Source organism: Canis lupus, chromosome 10 (assembly GCF_003254725.2).
Source record: "Canis lupus dingo isolate Sandy chromosome 10, ASM325472v2, whole genome shotgun sequence".
NCBI lineage: Eukaryota > Metazoa > Chordata > Mammalia > Carnivora > Canidae > Canis > Canis lupus.
Genome location: NC_064252.1, coordinates 22,481,485 through 22,498,449, shown reverse-complemented (window position 1 = coordinate 22,498,449; position 16,965 = coordinate 22,481,485). Strand labels below are relative to the sequence as shown.

Sequence of the window (16,965 nt, the reverse complement as noted above, 5' to 3'; positions counted from 1 at the left end):
CAAGTCTGGGTTGGGGATGTCCCTGATGAGTGGTGGTAAGGCACAGGCTATTCACTGCAGAAAAGAGCAGCCTCTTTTATCCTTCTATCCCTTCTACCCTTCTACCCTTCTATCCCTGGCAGGCTGTCCCCAGGCAGAGGGAGTAGGCAGGGTGCATTGGCCCAGAGCACAGAGCTGGGATCAATGGAGAAAGCCACAGGCAGTCGGATTTTTTTTTTAAGATTTTATTTATTTATTCATGAGAGATACAGAGAGAGAGGCAGAGACACAGGCAGAGGGAGAAGCAGGCTCCATGCAGGGAGCCCGATGTGGGACTCGATCCTGGATCCTGGGATCACGCCCTGAGCCGAAGGCAGACACTCAACCACTGAGCCACCCAGGCGTCCCCTGCAGTCAGATTTTAAAGCCACATGAGAAAATGTCTAAGAGTTCAATAGGAGAGAAATCGGGGAAGTACTTATAAACTGTAAAGCACTGTGAGTGATGCATGTGAATAATCTCTGCAACCACAAGTTGTGAAGACATGACCCTGACTCAGGAGCCACAAATAATAAAGACAAAAAGAAGTGCTCAGAGCAGAGTATTATCTGCCACTGAGATATTCAATCAAATAAGCTAGAAACATTTAGCAACATGCTGTCAGGAAAAGAGGATGAAGATGAAGATGGGAGAGGCCTATTATCTTTTTCCATCTAAGACACAAAACAAAGCAATGGGGGCAAAGATGGCCCTAGGGAAAGCCCCAAAGAACCGGTGAGAGAAGGGGTGATAAAGGGAGGTCTGTGGGCACATAGAGGCCCATGTCCTTGATAGGGGATAATTCTCAGAGGCCTCCTGAGCCTCTAGATCCTCAACCTGGAGCCCCAGGAGGCCAGTCTTCCCCTCTCCACAGGCAGGGGAAATCCCAAACCCAGTGCCTGGGAGCGAGGACAAGGCATCCCAGGTCTGTGGAGAGAGGAAACTTGGGGCTTGGAGATCACCTGACTCAAGTTAGGACAGCCCCCTTCCTGCTGCAGGGGACAGTATCTGTGCCTGCCCCCACCCAGGTGACAGCAAGAGGGGACAGAGGCCAGCTCAGCCCCAGTGGGTCCTGGAGATGAGTGGGGAGGTGGACCCTCCCACAAGTCCTCGCTCTCGGTAACCTCTCCTCTCCCTTTCAACCTCCCACCCTGACCCAGGCCCTCCTATGCTCTGCTCTCTCACTCTGCCCTTGGCTTTTCACTTCTCTGCTCCCAACACCTCCCCTGACTGCCCACATCCGAAGCTCTGATCACCGTGACAGTGGCCTCTGCGACCCAGCCTCTGCCTACCCTCCGCCTGCCTCATCACGCTCGGTGCTCCCCATCGCTTACAAGGCCCCGACCACACCAACTACTTGCTGTTCCCTCTGCTTGCAAAGCTCTTCCCCCGGCTGTCTGCCTCTCATCTGAGGCCCTGCCCCTGATGTCACCTTCTCAGAGAGGCCTTCCTGGACCACTGACCCAATGTTGCTCCCACCCTGACCGCCGCTGTGTCCATTCTCTCTCGCTCTCTTCACGCCACTACTGCTCCTCAGATCATCTCATTTTCAGCTTCTGGTTGGCTGTTTAGCATCTCCTTCCCCTTACTTGCCCCAGAATGCAAGTTTTGTTCACTGCTGTGACCCTAGAACCTACAACCCATTAAGCATAAATCAAATGAATGAATGAATGAGTCATTATCTCTTTTGTTTGGATTTATTCCTCTGCTCTTTTTTTCTCTTGCTGATGTCTCCATCTCCCCACCCTCCCCATCCTTACTCAGGCTGAGTGTGTCCTAAGGGACTAGCCAAGATACAGTGTGGGTTCTACTCTGAGGACAAGAAGAGGATCGGCTCCCAGGAGAGGCCAGAGGGCTAGGGTCCCAGTCTCCTCTCTGCGAGAGAGGAAGGGACCTGGGGGTGGCGTGTGTGGAGGCACTGCTACACCATAAGCCTTCCTGAGGAATAAGGGGGTGGCGCCACAGTGCTGGCAGCCAGGGGTCCCGGGCACCCCAGCAGGACCCACGTAGGTGGGATTCTGAGAAGATTTTGAGCCCCCTCTCTCTTTCCACCTTCACATTCCCTGCTGGGGGGTCCCCGCTGGATGGATGAGTAGGAAGTCAGAGATCAAGGTTGCTAGAATGAGACAAACCATGGGGTCACCACGGGGCTAGTGCAGGACCAAGGAAGTCAAAGGAAGGGTCTGAGGGGAGGCACACCCCAACCCATCACTTCCATCTGCCTTCTAATCAGGAGCACATGGCACTTTCACTGTCTTCTGCAAAGTGCTCTGCAAACAGCTCAGCAACAGCATGCGGACCCTGCTCAACAGACGCTGCCCCTGAGTCCCCCACCACAGAAATTCAAGAGCCAATTTGTGTGTCTCAGCTCCTACCTTCCTTTTTCCCTCTGATAAGTCAGGGGCCGGGTGACCTGGATACAGTGACCAAGGGACATACCAACCAGCTGGGCCTCTCCCAAAAAAGAAGTCCCCGGGCCCCCGGGAGACACCCCTTCTCTCACTGGTTCCTTGGCTCCAAGGAACAGGGGCTCCAGGGGAGCTGGTGGGACCTGTTCTGGTTCCCGGGGGCCACCCACCCACACAATCACGGGTGAGTCTGAGAGGAAAGGGAGGCTGTCCCCTCAGTCCTCCACTCAGCAGATAGCACCACTCTGGGCTCTGAGCCTCTGGAAGACTAGTCAGGACTCAAGGACTGGGAGCAGATGTCGGCACAGGATGAGGGCCAAGACGGGGACCAGGGGAGGCCAGACCCTGGGCTGGCCCTGCATTGTGCCCCTCAGGCCTGATGGGGAGGTCTGGGATCCTTGGCCAGGTCCACGAGAGGAGCTGCCCCAGGCTGGAGGGGGCTGGTGACCGGCAGGCTGTGGAGGAAGCAGAAGCCGGGGAGTACAAGCTTTTAGAGCCCGGGGAAGGGTGAAGGTCAGGGTGGAGCCACGTGGGGGCAGCCCTCGCATTCAGAGAGCCCTGGGTCCCTCTTCTCCCAAGATCCTGCCACAAGGAGAGCCCTGAGGCCCTTATTCTGGCCCCGCTGAGACGGGCAGGAAGGTTCCAGGGATGGCTGTCAAGTAGGCTGGAAGGACACCAGGGCCTCTAGCCAGTAGGGAGGGCAGGTTGAGGAGAGACAGCAGACCCAACTCAGACCCCACACAGGACAGGCAGGGACATCTGGAAGGCTGCTGGAAGGCTGCTGGGGATCTGGCGGGGCAGGGAGGCCCACTCGTCCTCTGGGAGCTCAGGCTGCCTCGGTGAGCAGGTCCTGCGCACTGACCAGCGTGACTGGTCAGCTCCTACCTCCGGCCCAGCATGGGCCTGGCCCCCAGTGGTGACCAAACATGTGCCAGGGCCTGCACGGGTGGCTGGAGAGAAGGACATGGACAGCGCGGACCCTGCCCAGGGTCCAGAAAAACAGCCGGGGCCTTTCCCCACAGGGGAAGCCTTACCCGCTCCGACCCAGGCCACGCTGCCCACCTCACCTGACCAGCCTGAGGAGTTGGTCCTTTGACCTGGTGTAGATCTCAGCAGCCAAGCTCTGCAGCACGCCCTGCATCCACCACACGTCGGCTGGCATATCGGGCAGCCACGCCACCAGCCTGGACGAAGGGGCAGCAGACACTTCGCTCAGCTAGGCCAGAGCGTGCAGCCAGCCGTGCCCTCCTACCCCAGGGGCCCGGAGCAGGGAGCCAGAGGCTCCTGACCCCGAGGCACCAGGCCTAGTGGAAGCCGAATAGGGGGCGAGAAGCACCCAGCAGCGTTGGCCCCGCCACAGAGCTGGCTATCGACTCCACCGGGGAGTTGGGCAGGAAGGGGCAGGGCTCTGGGGCCAGGCTGGGGTCCGGTTGCCGCCCAGCTCCCCTGCTCATCGGCTGTGTGACCTGGGCAGGTCAGGGAACCTCTCTGGGCCTCAGCTTCCTCACCTGCCAGAAGAGGACCATGACCTTGCGTGCAGGTGCCCTGGACCTGCCCTCCCTACTCTCCTGGCCTCCAGTCTCCTTCCTCTTAGCAGCCAGTGACTTCCCTGAAATACAATCCGATAGAGCCTTTCTTGCTCAAAACCCTCCCATGGCTCTCCGTGCGAACCCTGTAGGGTCAAGAGGACCAGGCCATCCAATTGTGGCTGAGACAGTGCCTGGCTGGGCACCTTCTCCGACTCATTGGGCACGGCAGAGCCTCCCCCCAATATGTTGCCTTCAGCGGAGCCTCTAAACAGGGCCTCAAACTAGCAGACAGTCCACAGGGTGGAGTATGAGAAGCAAAACGTAACCTGGACCATCACCTCCCTTGCTCTGGACTGTCTGCCTCTATTATTACAACCTGCATGTTGAACATGTACGTTACAAAAAAAAAATACTAAGTATGAAGTTGAATTTCCCTGTGACCTGGATAGGTTTCTCCATCGGTGCTCATATAGAGACTTTTTTTTTTTTTTGAGCTGAAAAGTCTAGACTTTGCACTTCTCCTCTTTGACTCTGACCTGTGGTTTCAATCTAACAGCTCAGCATGAGGAGAATCTGAATTAGCGGAAAGCTCTCTTCCTGGCTTTGGGCCGCTGGCAATGCCAACAGCAGGGCTGATCCAGTCATTAACTCATCGTGGAGCGAAACAGAGACCTGTGGTTCATCGTCAGAGACCTTTTAGGGGATAAAGAGTTTTTAAAAATACTCTTCTCCATGGAAACGCTTTGCTGCCTTCCCACTGCTGTTAGGATGCAGACCACACTCCTCGCCTGGCTGCAGAGCCCTGCGTGTCTAGCCCCTGCCAGCCACCGCCACGTCGCCTCACCCCTGCTGCATCTCGTCCCGGACTCTACCTTTTGGCTCCTGCCATACTGGCCTCCTTTTCTGCTCCTCCAGTGAGCCTTACTGCCTCTGCCTTCTACCTCATGACCTTTGCACATGTTGTTCCATCCCTCTGGAACTCTTTTCTCCTTCCCTCTTTCCCTGGACTCCTACCCATTTTGTCTGGTGGACTTCTACCCATTCTTCAGGTTATAACTCCAAAGTTACCTTCTTTAGGCAGCCTTCCCTGACCAGAGAGCCCCCAGGGTGAGCTATCTCGGTTCACAGCCAGTGTAGACCTCTTTGAGGAATCACAGCCAGTGTAGACCTCTCTCGGCATCACTAGGCACAGGTGTGATTGCACAGATGAGCATGTGACAGTTTGTGGGTTGTGAGCTCCACAAGGCCGGGGACTGGGTCTGAGTCAGTGCTGCCTCCTTATCCCCAGCCAAGGCCTGGCCCTAGGTAGGCCCTCGATAGCTATCGGTGGAATGAATGAACAAACAACGCAGGTGATTCATTCATCAGCAAAGTCAGAATGGTTAGTGAGGGCTTAACCACAACCAGTCTGCCCTGGAAGGGCCTTATTTTATAGAAGAGGAATCAGAGGCCCAGTGGGGTCAAGAGACCCGGCCCAGACCACACAGCAAATCTGAACCAGACCAGCCCCTAGAGTTATTTCTCCAGAAGCAGCACATTTCCTCTGAGGCTCTAACAGGTAGAGCAAAGGGCCAAAGGTCCTAGAGACAGGGGAGGGCCAGAGCGTTGACCAGGACGTCCCGTTTCTGATCCACCGGTCATCCCCTTGATAGCCCATCTCCCCATCAGTCCCATCTTGCAGAGGAGAGCACCGAGACGCCTCTGGGTTGTGCAAGCAGCACCATGCAAGCAGGCGGAGGCCAGCCAGGCTCTGCCTACCCAGCGTGCCAGCTGCCCTTCCTGCCATGGGCGCTCGTCTCTACCACAACCTGGGTGACAAGCCAGGCCCTGTCCAGGGCCGCTGGCTCAGCCTCACCTTTTGCTCCGGAAGTAAATGTACTCGAAGGGTAGTGTGCAGGGCAGCAGCAAGTAGGTCAGTGCCCGGCCGGGCCTCGACCGGCAGAAGCGGGCCCAGGTGCTGGCGTCTCTCGTACATGCCTTCTGCAGTGCTGCAGGAGAAGCCACGGCATGACCACCACCCCTCCAGCCAGCCCCCTCACCATCACCCCCTCCGCCTCACATGGTCCACAAAGCATGCCCACCCCCCCACCTCACCCCCATCTGCAGAGAAAGAAGCGGCACTGACCAAGCCCCTAGTCTGAGCCAGCAGAGGGCTAGGCACTCGGCCTGCACTCTCTCACTATTGTCCCCAAACCACAGGGCGTGCCCCTTTCACAGATGAGGAGACTGAGGTTCAGAGTGGGGAAGTGACTTGCTCAAAGACCATCCCAGGAAGTGGCAGGGGTCCCAAGATGGAATCAAGGTCTCAGGCTCTCCGAGATCTTTCCATCTCTCTCACCCTTCTGCAAAGTCTGTTGTGGCCTCTCACCCCAGGATGGGACAAGTGCCCATGCCAACCTCCCTTGATGACAGCAACACATCAGTGTCATTAGCAACAGCGGCAGCAAGAATGACATAACCACTTCCCGAGCCCCCCATCTCCTGACATGACCAGGGTAGAAGGGACTGGCATCCTGGTCAGGGCAGCGCCGGAGCCCAAATCCTAGTTTTCAGACCAAGTCTCAGCCTCCAACCCGGTCTCAGGCTAGTGCTGTCGGGACAGCCCCTGAGAGGGGTCACAGACACCCCAGCTCAGAGACCAGCTCCTCCTCACTTACCTGCGTGTGTCCCAAGATGCAGGCAGACACGCATGGATTAAGAGAGGTCTGCAAGGGTCCAGCAGGTTAACACCTGTCCCAGGGACCAGCGGCCTGTGCGGCCCCATCACGAAGGCGGCTCTCCGGTGCCCCCAGGTGGCCGCAGGGATGCTGCCTTGGGTCCAGAGCTCCAAGCTCAGACCTCTGGGCTCAGCACAGATCCAGGCCTGTCCCTGCACACCCCATATGGTCTCCGGTGCAGAAAGAGACTCCGTCTCCATCCCCTCGCTCACCCAGATTGTCCTCGCTCTAACCTCAGCCACTGTCCTCTCTCCTCCCAGTCTCCCCCCACCCACAGCCCGTCCCCTCCCAGCCAGGTGCAGAAAGCTGTATCTAGACTTCGGAGCAGCCGTGAACTCTGAAAAGGAGGGGCTGCCCCTCGTAAGCTTCCCCCCACCTCCAGTGCCTCCCCATCTCCCTCGACCTGCAGCTCTCAAAGCCACCTGCCTGACGCTCCCAGCCTGCCAGCTTACCTCTTCCCTTGCCCCTCAGCCACCACGCTGCAGCCACGGGGCCCTCCAGCAGCCCCCACCAAACCCAGGACATTTGCACACACTGTACCCTCTGCCTGGATGCTCATATTCCCCCCCTTTGTCTGGCCAGCTCCTCCTTTCTGGTCTCACTTAGATGCTGTTCAAACCCACATCCCCACCACCATTACACACACCTAGACTTTTCTGCTGCTGCATTGTGACTTTTGGGTCACTACGAAGGAGGGCAGAGTAAGTGGCTCAGAGCAGAACTCCTGCTTGGGCTATTTGTTAGCTGGGTGACTTTGGACAAGTCACTTCACCTCTCTGTGCTATGGTTTCCTCATCCATACAATGGGGACAATTCAGTGCCATCCTCAGAGTATTGGTGGGAAGAAGAAATGAGCCCATCTCCACGTGGAGAGTCCAGACCCCTCTGTGTGGGCCTCTCTCACGTCCTCAGTACTTTCTGCTCTTCCCTGGCCTTGTGGGCAAAGGCCTGGCTTTCTGAGGCACAGATTTGGGTCGGAATTTCCCAATTGCCTCTCCGAGCTTCAGCGTCCTCATCAGTGAAATGGGGTAAGGAAAACATGTAAGCCCACGGCTGTGGTATGGAGTGAATGACACCACTGTATAAAGGTGCTGGCGCCACACTTGGCACATAATAGGTGCTCAATTAAGGAGTCCTGTCCTCTTCCAGCCCGTGAACACCTGCAGGGCAGGGTCTCTGCCCCCAGGCTCCTGTGTGCAGGGCATGTGCTAGGTGAGCAAGCACATGAAGGGGCAGTACCAGCCTCCAGCTCTGGTGAGAGCTGCTCAAAGTTGGGCACGTCCTTGACCAGCACATTGGGCACCGCCCAGTTGAGAGACAGGCCCCCCTCCTGGCCTCTGTTGTGGCCGGTGTCCTGGCTCCCATCAGCTGGGGCTGGAGGCTCCTTAGACACCAGCATCCAAAGCACTGGCTCCTTTGTAAGTCCTGGATCAGTGGAGAGGAGGGATGTGACAGATCAGCACGTCTGGAACCCCCTGGTGACACGTCCTGCCTCTCCATGCCACCCGAACCTGCCCCAGTTCCCAAAGCCAGCTCTGGGGACCTGCTTGGTCCAGGGTGGACCCCTGGCTCCTCCTGAATGAATGGCCTCTTCCCGTTGTCCCCCGGGCCTTCTCTGATCCTCATTTCCTGTGTACTTTCTAGTGGCTAATCAGAGCCTGGACCCTGAAGACACAGCCCAAGGTTCAAAACCCTGATGTCAGGCAGCTCCGGTGGCACAGCGGTTTGGCGCCGCCTGCAGCCTGGGGTGTGATTCTGGAGATCCACGTCGGGCTCCCTGCATGGAGCCTGCTTCTCCCTCTGCCTGTGTCTCTGCCTCTCTCTCTGTGTCTATGAATAAATAAATAAAATCTTTAAAAAAAAAAAACAACAAAAACCCTGATGCGAGAGCTGCTAGCTCTGCAACCTAACTGCTCTGTGCCTCGGTTTCCCTCTTTGAGAAAGTAGAAAATTAAAATCTGCTTCATGTGGTTGTTCCGAGAATTAAAGAAGACAAGTATGTAAAGCTCATGCCAGATCCGGGCATGTGTCAAGTGCTCAGCAAATTCTCTCCTGCTGCTGTGTGTTTGGGGCTGCAGCATGGGGGGCAAAGGGCGTGGGTTCTGGAGCCAGATGGCCTGGGTTCAAGTCTCCGCTCTACACGTTGGACAGCATTGCCCAGTGGGATGACATGCAAACCCTCCAGCTGAGAAGACCCCCCCACTACCCCACGAACACACACACACACACACACACACATACACACACGCTCTCCGGAGGCCACACTGAGTTATGGTGCTGGCCTCCGTTCCTTTGCTGTTGTTCATCTTCCCTCTGCTCGGAATGCTCTCTTCCCGTCTTCAGCCTTTCCAGTCTTTGTAACTCATCGAAGCCCAGCTTACCCGATGCCGCCTCCAGGAAGGCCCCCTTGCCCACCTCCTAAGCTGGGTCAAGCGCCCCCTCTGGGCTCCCATAGGCCTGAGCATCCCTCCATCTCCATGGGGAGAGGTCTCCCTCTTGGTCTGTCTCCCAGCACCAGGCTCAAGGCAGCTCAAGAGCAGGACGCACGTGTGATCCTCTCTGGGTCCCCAGCCTCCAAGCAGAGGCCAAGCATAGAGCAGAGGCTGAGCATAGAGCACAGTGAGGGATCTGAGGTCCCCAAATACCAGGAAAGCGGGTTCTACTTGGGGCTCACAGGAAGCAGGATGCCCCTCTACTCTGGGGGCTGCCACCTACCGCGTCTCTCCAGGAACCTGAGGGCATCCAGGTAACCTTGTCTGCAGTTGTCCGCTGCTACCTGCAAACACACAGGTCAGGATGGGGTGGGGAAGGCCTGGCCCTGCCCCCTGAGCTGTGTTCACAGGCCAGAGACTTGTCTTCACCTGGAAGCCATCCCTGCCCAGCCTGTGCTCCCCAAGAAGCCCCTCAGCAGGACTCAAGGACCTGTGCTAGGCGGGGATGGTGACAGGACCGCAGGCAGGACAAGCTGCTCCATCAGCTGCCCTCCCCGCAGCTCCATGTCACCTCCCTCCTCTCAGACTCCTTGGTGGGGGCTCTTGCTCCAGACTCTTCTCTCTGGTCTCAGTGCGCTCCTCTGGACAACACGGTAACTAGGCCTGGCCCAGGATGCCCGGGGCGTTCCCTGGATCCCTATGGGTCAATGCAGGGTGGTTGCCTTTGCCCTTTGCTGTTTATTCCCAGAACCAGCCTGAGATAGCAGAGGACCCCAGGGGCCCACACCCTGTCTCAATCAGGGCTCCACTGGTGGAGAAAAGCCACCTGCAGGTCCAGGAGGGAGCCCTGCCTTCCCCCGCTGTGTGGCCTCAGGATGGCCACACCACGTCTCTGACAGCCTCGGCTTCCTTGTCTCTAAGATGGGGCTGAGATTTTCTGTCCACCCCACAGCTATAGGGAAGATCAGAGTAAATGAACATGATCTTGTTTCATAACTTCTAAAACACAACAGAACCAAGGTGCCTGGCTGGCTCAGTTGGTAGAGCATGGGGCTCTTGATCTCAGGGTCATGGGGTCGAGCCCCACGTGTGGCATAGAGATTATTTATTTATTTATTTATTTATTTATTTATTTATTTATTTATTTAATAAATTTTTATTTATTTATGATAGTCACACACAGAGAGAGAGAGGCAGAGACACAGGCAGAGGGAGAAGCAGGTTCCATGCACCGGGAGCCCGACGTGGGATTCGATCCCGGGTCTTCAGGATCGCGCCCTGGGCCAAAGGCAGGCGCCAAACCGCTGCGCCACCCAGGGATCCCGCATAGAGATTATTTAAAGTCAAAAACAAAACAAAATGCTACAGAACCATAGAAGGTATGAAAGAGTAGGAGAGGAACAGGACATGGTTGAGGTAGAGGAGCATGTTATGGTGATTGTTTGTGGTCAAATTACCCATTTTCCAGAAATATCAAGGGAAAAAAGCAAATGTAGATCTATTGTCCATTTTTGTCTATGCTTTTGCCTCCCCTCCACAGGAATAGTCAACTGGCCACAGTCCAGGGCCATAGTTAGGAGCATGGGTCGAGGCTAGCTGAGGATTTGGAACTGGGCTTTGCTGCCTCCAGGCTGTGTGACTTTGAACAAGGTGCTTAGCCTCTCTGAGCCTTGATGTCTTCCCCCTGAGTAACAGATGGTAGTAGTATCTTCTCACGGAGCCTGACCCAGAGGAACACCAGCGGAGGCCTGGCTCACACCCCAGCTTTGCAGGGTTGGCATTGATGTGGGGCCAGCTCAACATTCACTCAAGCAGCGGAAACTTGTAAGGACACAACCTGACTCCTGTGCCATAGGTTCAAGAGCTTGGCTGTAAGACTCAGAGCATGTATCCCAACTGCCCTGAGGTGGGGTCGGGGGAAAGTCTGACTCACAGGATCCTTGATCACGGTCAAGCCTCTAATACCTTCAAAGTGGGCACTGGGGCCAGGCCTACCTCAGAGTTGGGGGATATGAGGCAACTGAACCCCAGGAAGAAGTTCTTGGTGGAGATCTGGAGACTGGCATTGAAGGCATTCAGCTCATGTATGTTGGCCGAGGTGCTCTGGGGGCAGATGTCCACCGTCCCATGGAAAGGGGACACGGTGATTGTGGAGGGCGAGTCCGAAAAGGGAAGGTGGTTGCTCAGAGCCCCATCGATGTAGCGCTGCAATTCAGGTGGGTTATCTGCTCAGGATCCCTGCCCTCTTCCCATGCTGCAGCTGGTGACCCCTAGCTGCCCCCGAGCCACGAGGTCTCCTCTAGCCCAGGATGCTGTGAGCACCCCCCAGGAGCAGAGGGAGGGCCTGGCACACAGTAGGTCCTCAAGGAGCACAGGTTCCCTCCAACCACACGCCTTTCAGCAGTAGGGACACTGGATACCCAGAGCACGGGGCAGGGACTCAGTCATCAAGCCCCCAAAGTGCACTTACCTCCCCTCTGAATTCGGGGGGAATTATCCCACAGTAGAAAGGAAAGTACACGGTGCAGATCAGAGCCTGGGAAAACAAGTCAGGGGAAACACAGTTGTTCATGCTCCTGGCGTTCGGAACGTGCTCTGGGTGTGGTGTCTAACCCCAGAGCAGCCTGCAAAGGTTGTGGCATTAGCCCTGTGTTCAGGGGAGGGAAACGAGGCCCAAAGAAGTTGCCATGTCCCAGCCAAGTTCTCAAGGTTAAGAAGGTATTTGAATGCAGAGGCCTGCATGACACCCACCCTCCTCTTGCTTCTCATGGGTCCTTGCTCACTCGATACCGCTGCTGGGATTTTTTTCCCCCTAAAGACAATTTCTCCTCCACCTACCTGGAAGGAATTCTTCACCAACAATCTAGATATGTCTCCCAAAGTGTGTTCCCTGACCCAACCAGATGCATCTCAAACAAGAAACCTTGACTTCTTTATCCACTTGGAAAACGCTGTCCATTCTTCCCAGTAGAGGCTCTGACAAGTCCAGCAGTGAAAAAGATGCTTACCATATTGACATTTGGGGCTTGAGAAAATTCTGTCTTGGGAGTAGGGGACGGATGGAGTGGGAGGGTGCTGTCCTGTACGAATGGGATACTTAGCAGCATCCTTAGCCTCTACCCACTAGGCGATAGTACTTTGTGCATGCGCGTGCACACATACATACACACACACACAGTTGTGACAACCAAAAATGCCTCCAATGTTGCCAAATGTCCCCAGGGTGACTACTGGCCTAGAGCTTACCAAACTCCTAGAGCATAGAAACTTGTCTTGAGGTCTACTTGGAAACATCCCTCCAACCCTCTCTGAGGGACACAGAACTCATCCTGGCTCTAACCAGTTGGAGATGCAAGCGGCAGTATCTCATTCCCCCAGATTAATAATAATAGTGACAGCAGCTAATGTTTACTGAGTCCCTACTGTGTGCTATGTGCTATGTGCCCTACAGGCAAAGATGCTGGGATAACTTTTAGGGTCCCTGACTGGCTTTCTTGAGAGCCCATGGACATCAGCTCACAGCAAAGGATGTGGCCCCTCTCCTGCACACACTAAGAATTCCGATCATCACAGACTCAGAAACAGTCCCCATGTTGGGTGCTGGGGTCACAAGGTGAAGCAGATCCCGCATCAGGGACCCTAGTCTGGGTGTCAGGCACAGACCGTGATAAGAATGGGGAGCAGAGCTCTGGGCCTCCCTCCCGGTCTCCCTACCTGCCTGAGCCCTCCCAGGGACCCAACCCACGTGACCACTCCCACAGCCTGTCACTGGCCTCCCTCCCTGACCGTGCAGCTCTCTGTCACAACCTCCTATTTTATAACAATCCTGAACTGTTTCCTAATCTATGGCAGGCAGGCACTCCTTTGGAAAAACAGTACCTTCAGGGACCCTGAATACCGAAGCCTGACTTTGCCCCCTCCCGAGCCGTTCCCTTGTGTCCAGCCAAGGGGCCTTCCCAAAGCAAGCTGGGAGTCTCCGTACTCACCCTGCGGCCCCTCTCTGTAGCTCTTACAAATGAGAGATGCAAATGTAGACTCTTACAAATGAGAGCCTTAAGTGACACCGCCCCCCTGCCCTTGAAGGAGGGTCTGCCTCTGGGAAGCACCTGGAAGTTACTGCAGAGTCGAAGCCCACTCACCTGCCTCCAGGCCCTGGGTCCTGCCACACACTCACCTGGATGACTTCATTGCGGGTTGCGAAGTTGGTGACAATGATGTTGCGGCCATCCGACCAGCGGGTCATGGAGATGCCCAGCCGCTGGGAGGCCAGGATGTGAATGTTGGGGGGCAGGCTCTCCTGCAGCTGCTGCCTAATGTGCTCAATGGGGGCGAAGGCGGGGTGGAAGATGCCCAGGCTCAGCTGCTCCAAGTGCTTGACCATGCCCAGGAGATTGGAGCAGCAGAAATCTGGGGGCGTGGGGAGAGGAGAGAGTCCTCAGACACCCAGGGGGCCTGCTCACGTCTGTCCCGAAGACTTGACCTCCCTCCCGGGTACCTGGGGAGTGGAGAGTCTTCCCCTCTCCGGCTCAGAATTTCTGTGCCCAGCCCTGCCTTCAACGCTCTGTCCACCTTTTTTGATCTTGGGAACAGCCTCCCCAGCTCTGATCCGTCCCCCGAGAAACAGGGTAACCCTACCCCGAGTCCTCGGGGTTCTCACGAGGGTCCAGTGGGCGCATGCTGGATGTAAGGGGCTGAAACCGCGTCTCCAGCGTGGGGCCGGCGTCCCCCGCGCCCCCCGCCCGCGCCGGCCCCCACGCACCCAGCGACTGGTCCGCGATGATGCTGACGGCGTTGAGCGCCCCGGACGAGGAGCCGTAGATGCGGCGGGCGCCCTGGAGGAGGCGCGGGACGCGCTCGCGGAAGCAGCGCGTGACGCCCACGTGGTAGAGGCCCAGGAAGCCGGCGCCCGAGAAGGACAGGTTCCAGCTGCCCTCGTCTTCGTAGCAGCGCATGGCGGCGGGGCCGGCGGGGCTCGGGTGCCGCACCCGGGCACAGGACTAGGGCGCGGGACACACGGCTCCGAGGAAAAGCTGCAGCTGCAGCCGGGGCCCCGCCCCCGCCCCGTCGGGCCCCGCCCCGCCCCGTGGCCCCGCCCCCTCGAGGCCCCGCCCCCTCGAGGCCCCCGCCCCGCCCCTCGGGGCCCCGGCCGCGTCACCCGCCGCGCCAGCCAATGAGGTCCCGGGGCCGCGACGCCCCGCCCCCCGGGTGTGCGGCAGGTTGGCCCCAGAGGTGCCCGCTGGCCCCGGGCGGGCAGTGGGCTGGGGGCGCCCCCGCACGGCTGCGGGGGGTGGGTCACGGCCCCGAGGCGGGGTGACCGACCCGGGGGAGAGGCGCCAGCGCCCCGCCTGCTCTCTGGCAGCGGAAGCAGATGAGGGAACCGAGGGCCGTGAAGGAACGTGCTAGGCTGGAGGTGGACCTCGGGGTCCAGCTGGACTTCCTTCCGCAGCTGTGCTGGTTCGGGTACCGGGGACAGCCAGCGTCAGCCGCCGCGAGCTGTGTGGCTTTGCCCATACTCCTCCCTCTCTGGGCTGCAGTTTTTCTTATACTATGAGGGGCTTGGGTGCGAGGACCTGTTCTATCGCTGCTCCTCTGGCCCCGACTCCCTCCCCATCGACTGGCCGGGGCGGGGCGGGGGATGGGGTGTCGGCTGGGACAGCGGGCACAGGCACTGAGCTGAGTGCCCTTTGCAGTCACCTGCGCAAAGCTGTGTGGGTCAGGACCACTGTACCTATGTTCATTTGGGGACACTGAGCCCTGGAGAGGCTTAGACACCTGTAGGGCCAGGAAATGCCTCCCAGAAAACTTGCCCATGCCCTGAAAACTGGGGCAGTGGTTCTGGAAGTCAAGCAGGCAACGGGTAAAATTAAGTTTTAATTTTAAACAAATGATCTGACCCGTCCAGGAGGGTGTTGCAGGGGAGGGCGCGAGGAGGAAGCGTTGCCTGTGATGGTTCGTGATAGGTGACTCTCCCTACTGCTACTCCCTCCCCAGAGAACGGATGAATAACCACAATGGGACAGTTCACGGAAAGTCATAGAGCATCAGATGTGATGAGCAAAAGAAGAATGAGGTTTATTGCCTGGCTCATTTATGCAAACATGTAAAAACATTCCCAACACTTTGCTATGTATTTTTTAAATGATATATTAACAGCCTGGGAGATGGATTGCTAGGTCACACCTTATATATGTGTGAAAGGATGTGCCCTTGGGAGTGGAAGGCAAGAGAAACAGGTGAGGGGAGGGGCAATGAATAAAATAGTACAATAAGGGATCCCTGGGTGGCGCAGCGGTTTGGCGCCTGCCTTTGGCCCAGGGGCGATCCTGGAGACCCGGGATCGAATCCCACGTCGGGCTCCCGGTGCATGGAGCCTGCTTCTCCCTCTGCCTGTGTCTCTGCCTCTCTCTCTCTCTCTCTCTCTGTGTGACTATCATAAATAAATAAAAAAATTTTAAAAAAAATAGTACAATAAAACAAATGTGCATGGAGCGCCTGGGGGGCTCAGTGGCTGAGGTCTGCCTTCGGCTCAGGTCGTGATCCTGGGGTTCTGGAATCAAGTCCCGCATCAGGCTCTGCATCGGGCTCCCCGCAGGGAGCCTGCTTCTCCCTCTGCCTGTGTCTCTCCTCTCTCTCCCTCTCATGAATAAATAAATAAAATCTTTTTTTTTTTTTTTTTTTTTTTTTTTATGATAGGCACACAGTGAGAGAGAGAGGCAGAGACACAGGCAGAGGGAGAAGCAGGCTCCATGCACCGGGAGCCCGACGTGGGACTCGATCCCGAGTCTCCAGGATCGCGCCCTGGGCCAAAGGCAGGCGCCAAACCGCTGCGCCACCCAGGGATCCCAAATAAATAAAATCTTAAAAAAAAAAAAAAAAAAAAAAAAAAAAAAAGATGTGGACCTGAGGAGCTAAAAAGAAGGGGGGGTACACAGCTAGGAAACAGCATCAGAGTGGGACCAGAGGCCCGGGTCAGCCAGACTTGCACGCAGGCTCAGACCTGTGAAGGCTGACAACCTTTGTTAGCAAGCATTTGCCTCCTGCCTGACACTGTCTCATGTTATCCTCACAGTACCCCCGTGAGATAGACGATACTACCAATCCCATTTTGCAGATGAAGAAACTGAGACATAAACCAGGAAATCAAAAGAACCCAGCCAGAGAGGGCTGAGTTGGCACTCCACCAGCCTCCTTGTCACCTTAACAGGAGAGAAGGGTGGGAGTAGGAAGTGGAGTGGGAAGGCCTAAGCTTCAGGCCGGGGGAGTCCACAGAGACCAGGGCATGAGGTTTCACGACTCGGGAGTGGAGGTCTCTCTGCAGGAATCAGAGCAGATCCCATTAGGCTGACCCTGGAACATTTTCTTAGGCCAAAAAGCAAGAGAGTGTTTGAAAAGTGATGAGGACATGTCCAAAGGATACAGGAACCGGCTTTGATAATGCAGATTAAGGGACATCCTACTAAATAACCTGCCTGTGCTCTTTTAAAAAATGTTACGATTGTGACAGATAAAGAAATGCAGACCAATGAAAGCTAAAGAGATGGGACAACTGGGTGCAATGTGTGCTCCTGGATTTGACCCTGGCCTGGGAAGAGAAAGAGCCATGAGGATGGGGACAATTGACAACATTTAATGTGAACCATTGGTTAAATCATAGTGCTGTTTTGATGTCACATTTACCAATTTTAAACATTATACTGTGGATACACAAGAAAAAGTCCTGTTCTTAGGGAACACACTGAGATAGGGGTACAGAGGCATGGTGTCTACAACTACTTTCCAGTGGTTCAGAAAAATGCGTCTAACTATGTATCTGCTGCTACTTTTCCCTCTGCATCTATATACAGAGGAAGTGAATGTGACA

General features: G+C 56.2%; 1 protein-coding gene across 3 annotated transcripts; it reads right to left on the bottom strand.

Moving 5' to 3' along the window:
* Positions 1–1,696: 1,696 nt before the first annotated feature.
* On the bottom strand, positions 1,697–14,155 carry PNPLA5 (patatin like phospholipase domain containing 5). 3 transcript variants are annotated; one of them, XM_025457064.3, is made up of 9 exons: positions 13,864–14,155; positions 13,279–13,511; positions 11,575–11,640; positions 11,100–11,309; positions 9,388–9,448; positions 7,912–8,097; positions 5,811–5,943; positions 3,494–3,610; positions 1,697–2,881 (listed from the first exon to the last, which is right to left on the bottom strand). In XM_025457064.3, exons 1-9 carry the CDS (start codon positions 14,054–14,056, stop codon positions 2,797–2,799), a joined length of 1,284 nt encoding a protein of 427 aa, XP_025312849.1. In that variant the 5' UTR covers positions 14,057–14,155; the 3' UTR covers positions 1,697–2,796. The 3 variants fall into 3 exon arrangements, with proteins under 3 accessions (XP_025312849.1, XP_025312860.1, XP_025312870.1); XM_025457075.3 differs by lacking the exon at positions 7,912–8,097; XM_025457085.3 differs by lacking the exon at positions 11,100–11,309.
* Between the last annotated feature and the right edge of the window lie 2,810 nt (positions 14,156–16,965).

Coding starts and splice junctions, on each gene's coding strand:
- PNPLA5 (XM_025457064.3), bottom strand. CDS start 14,056: ATGCGCTGCTACGAAGACGAGGGCAGCTGGAACCTGTCCTTCTCGGGC. Junction 13,512..13,863: donor CATCGCGGACCAGTCGCTGG/GTGCGTGGGGGC, acceptor CCACGCCCCCAG/ATTTCTGCTGCTCCAATCTC. Junction 11,641..13,278: donor CCCGCAATGAAGTCATCCAG/GTGAGTGTGTGG, acceptor TTGTTTTCCCAG/GCTCTGATCTGCACCGTGTA.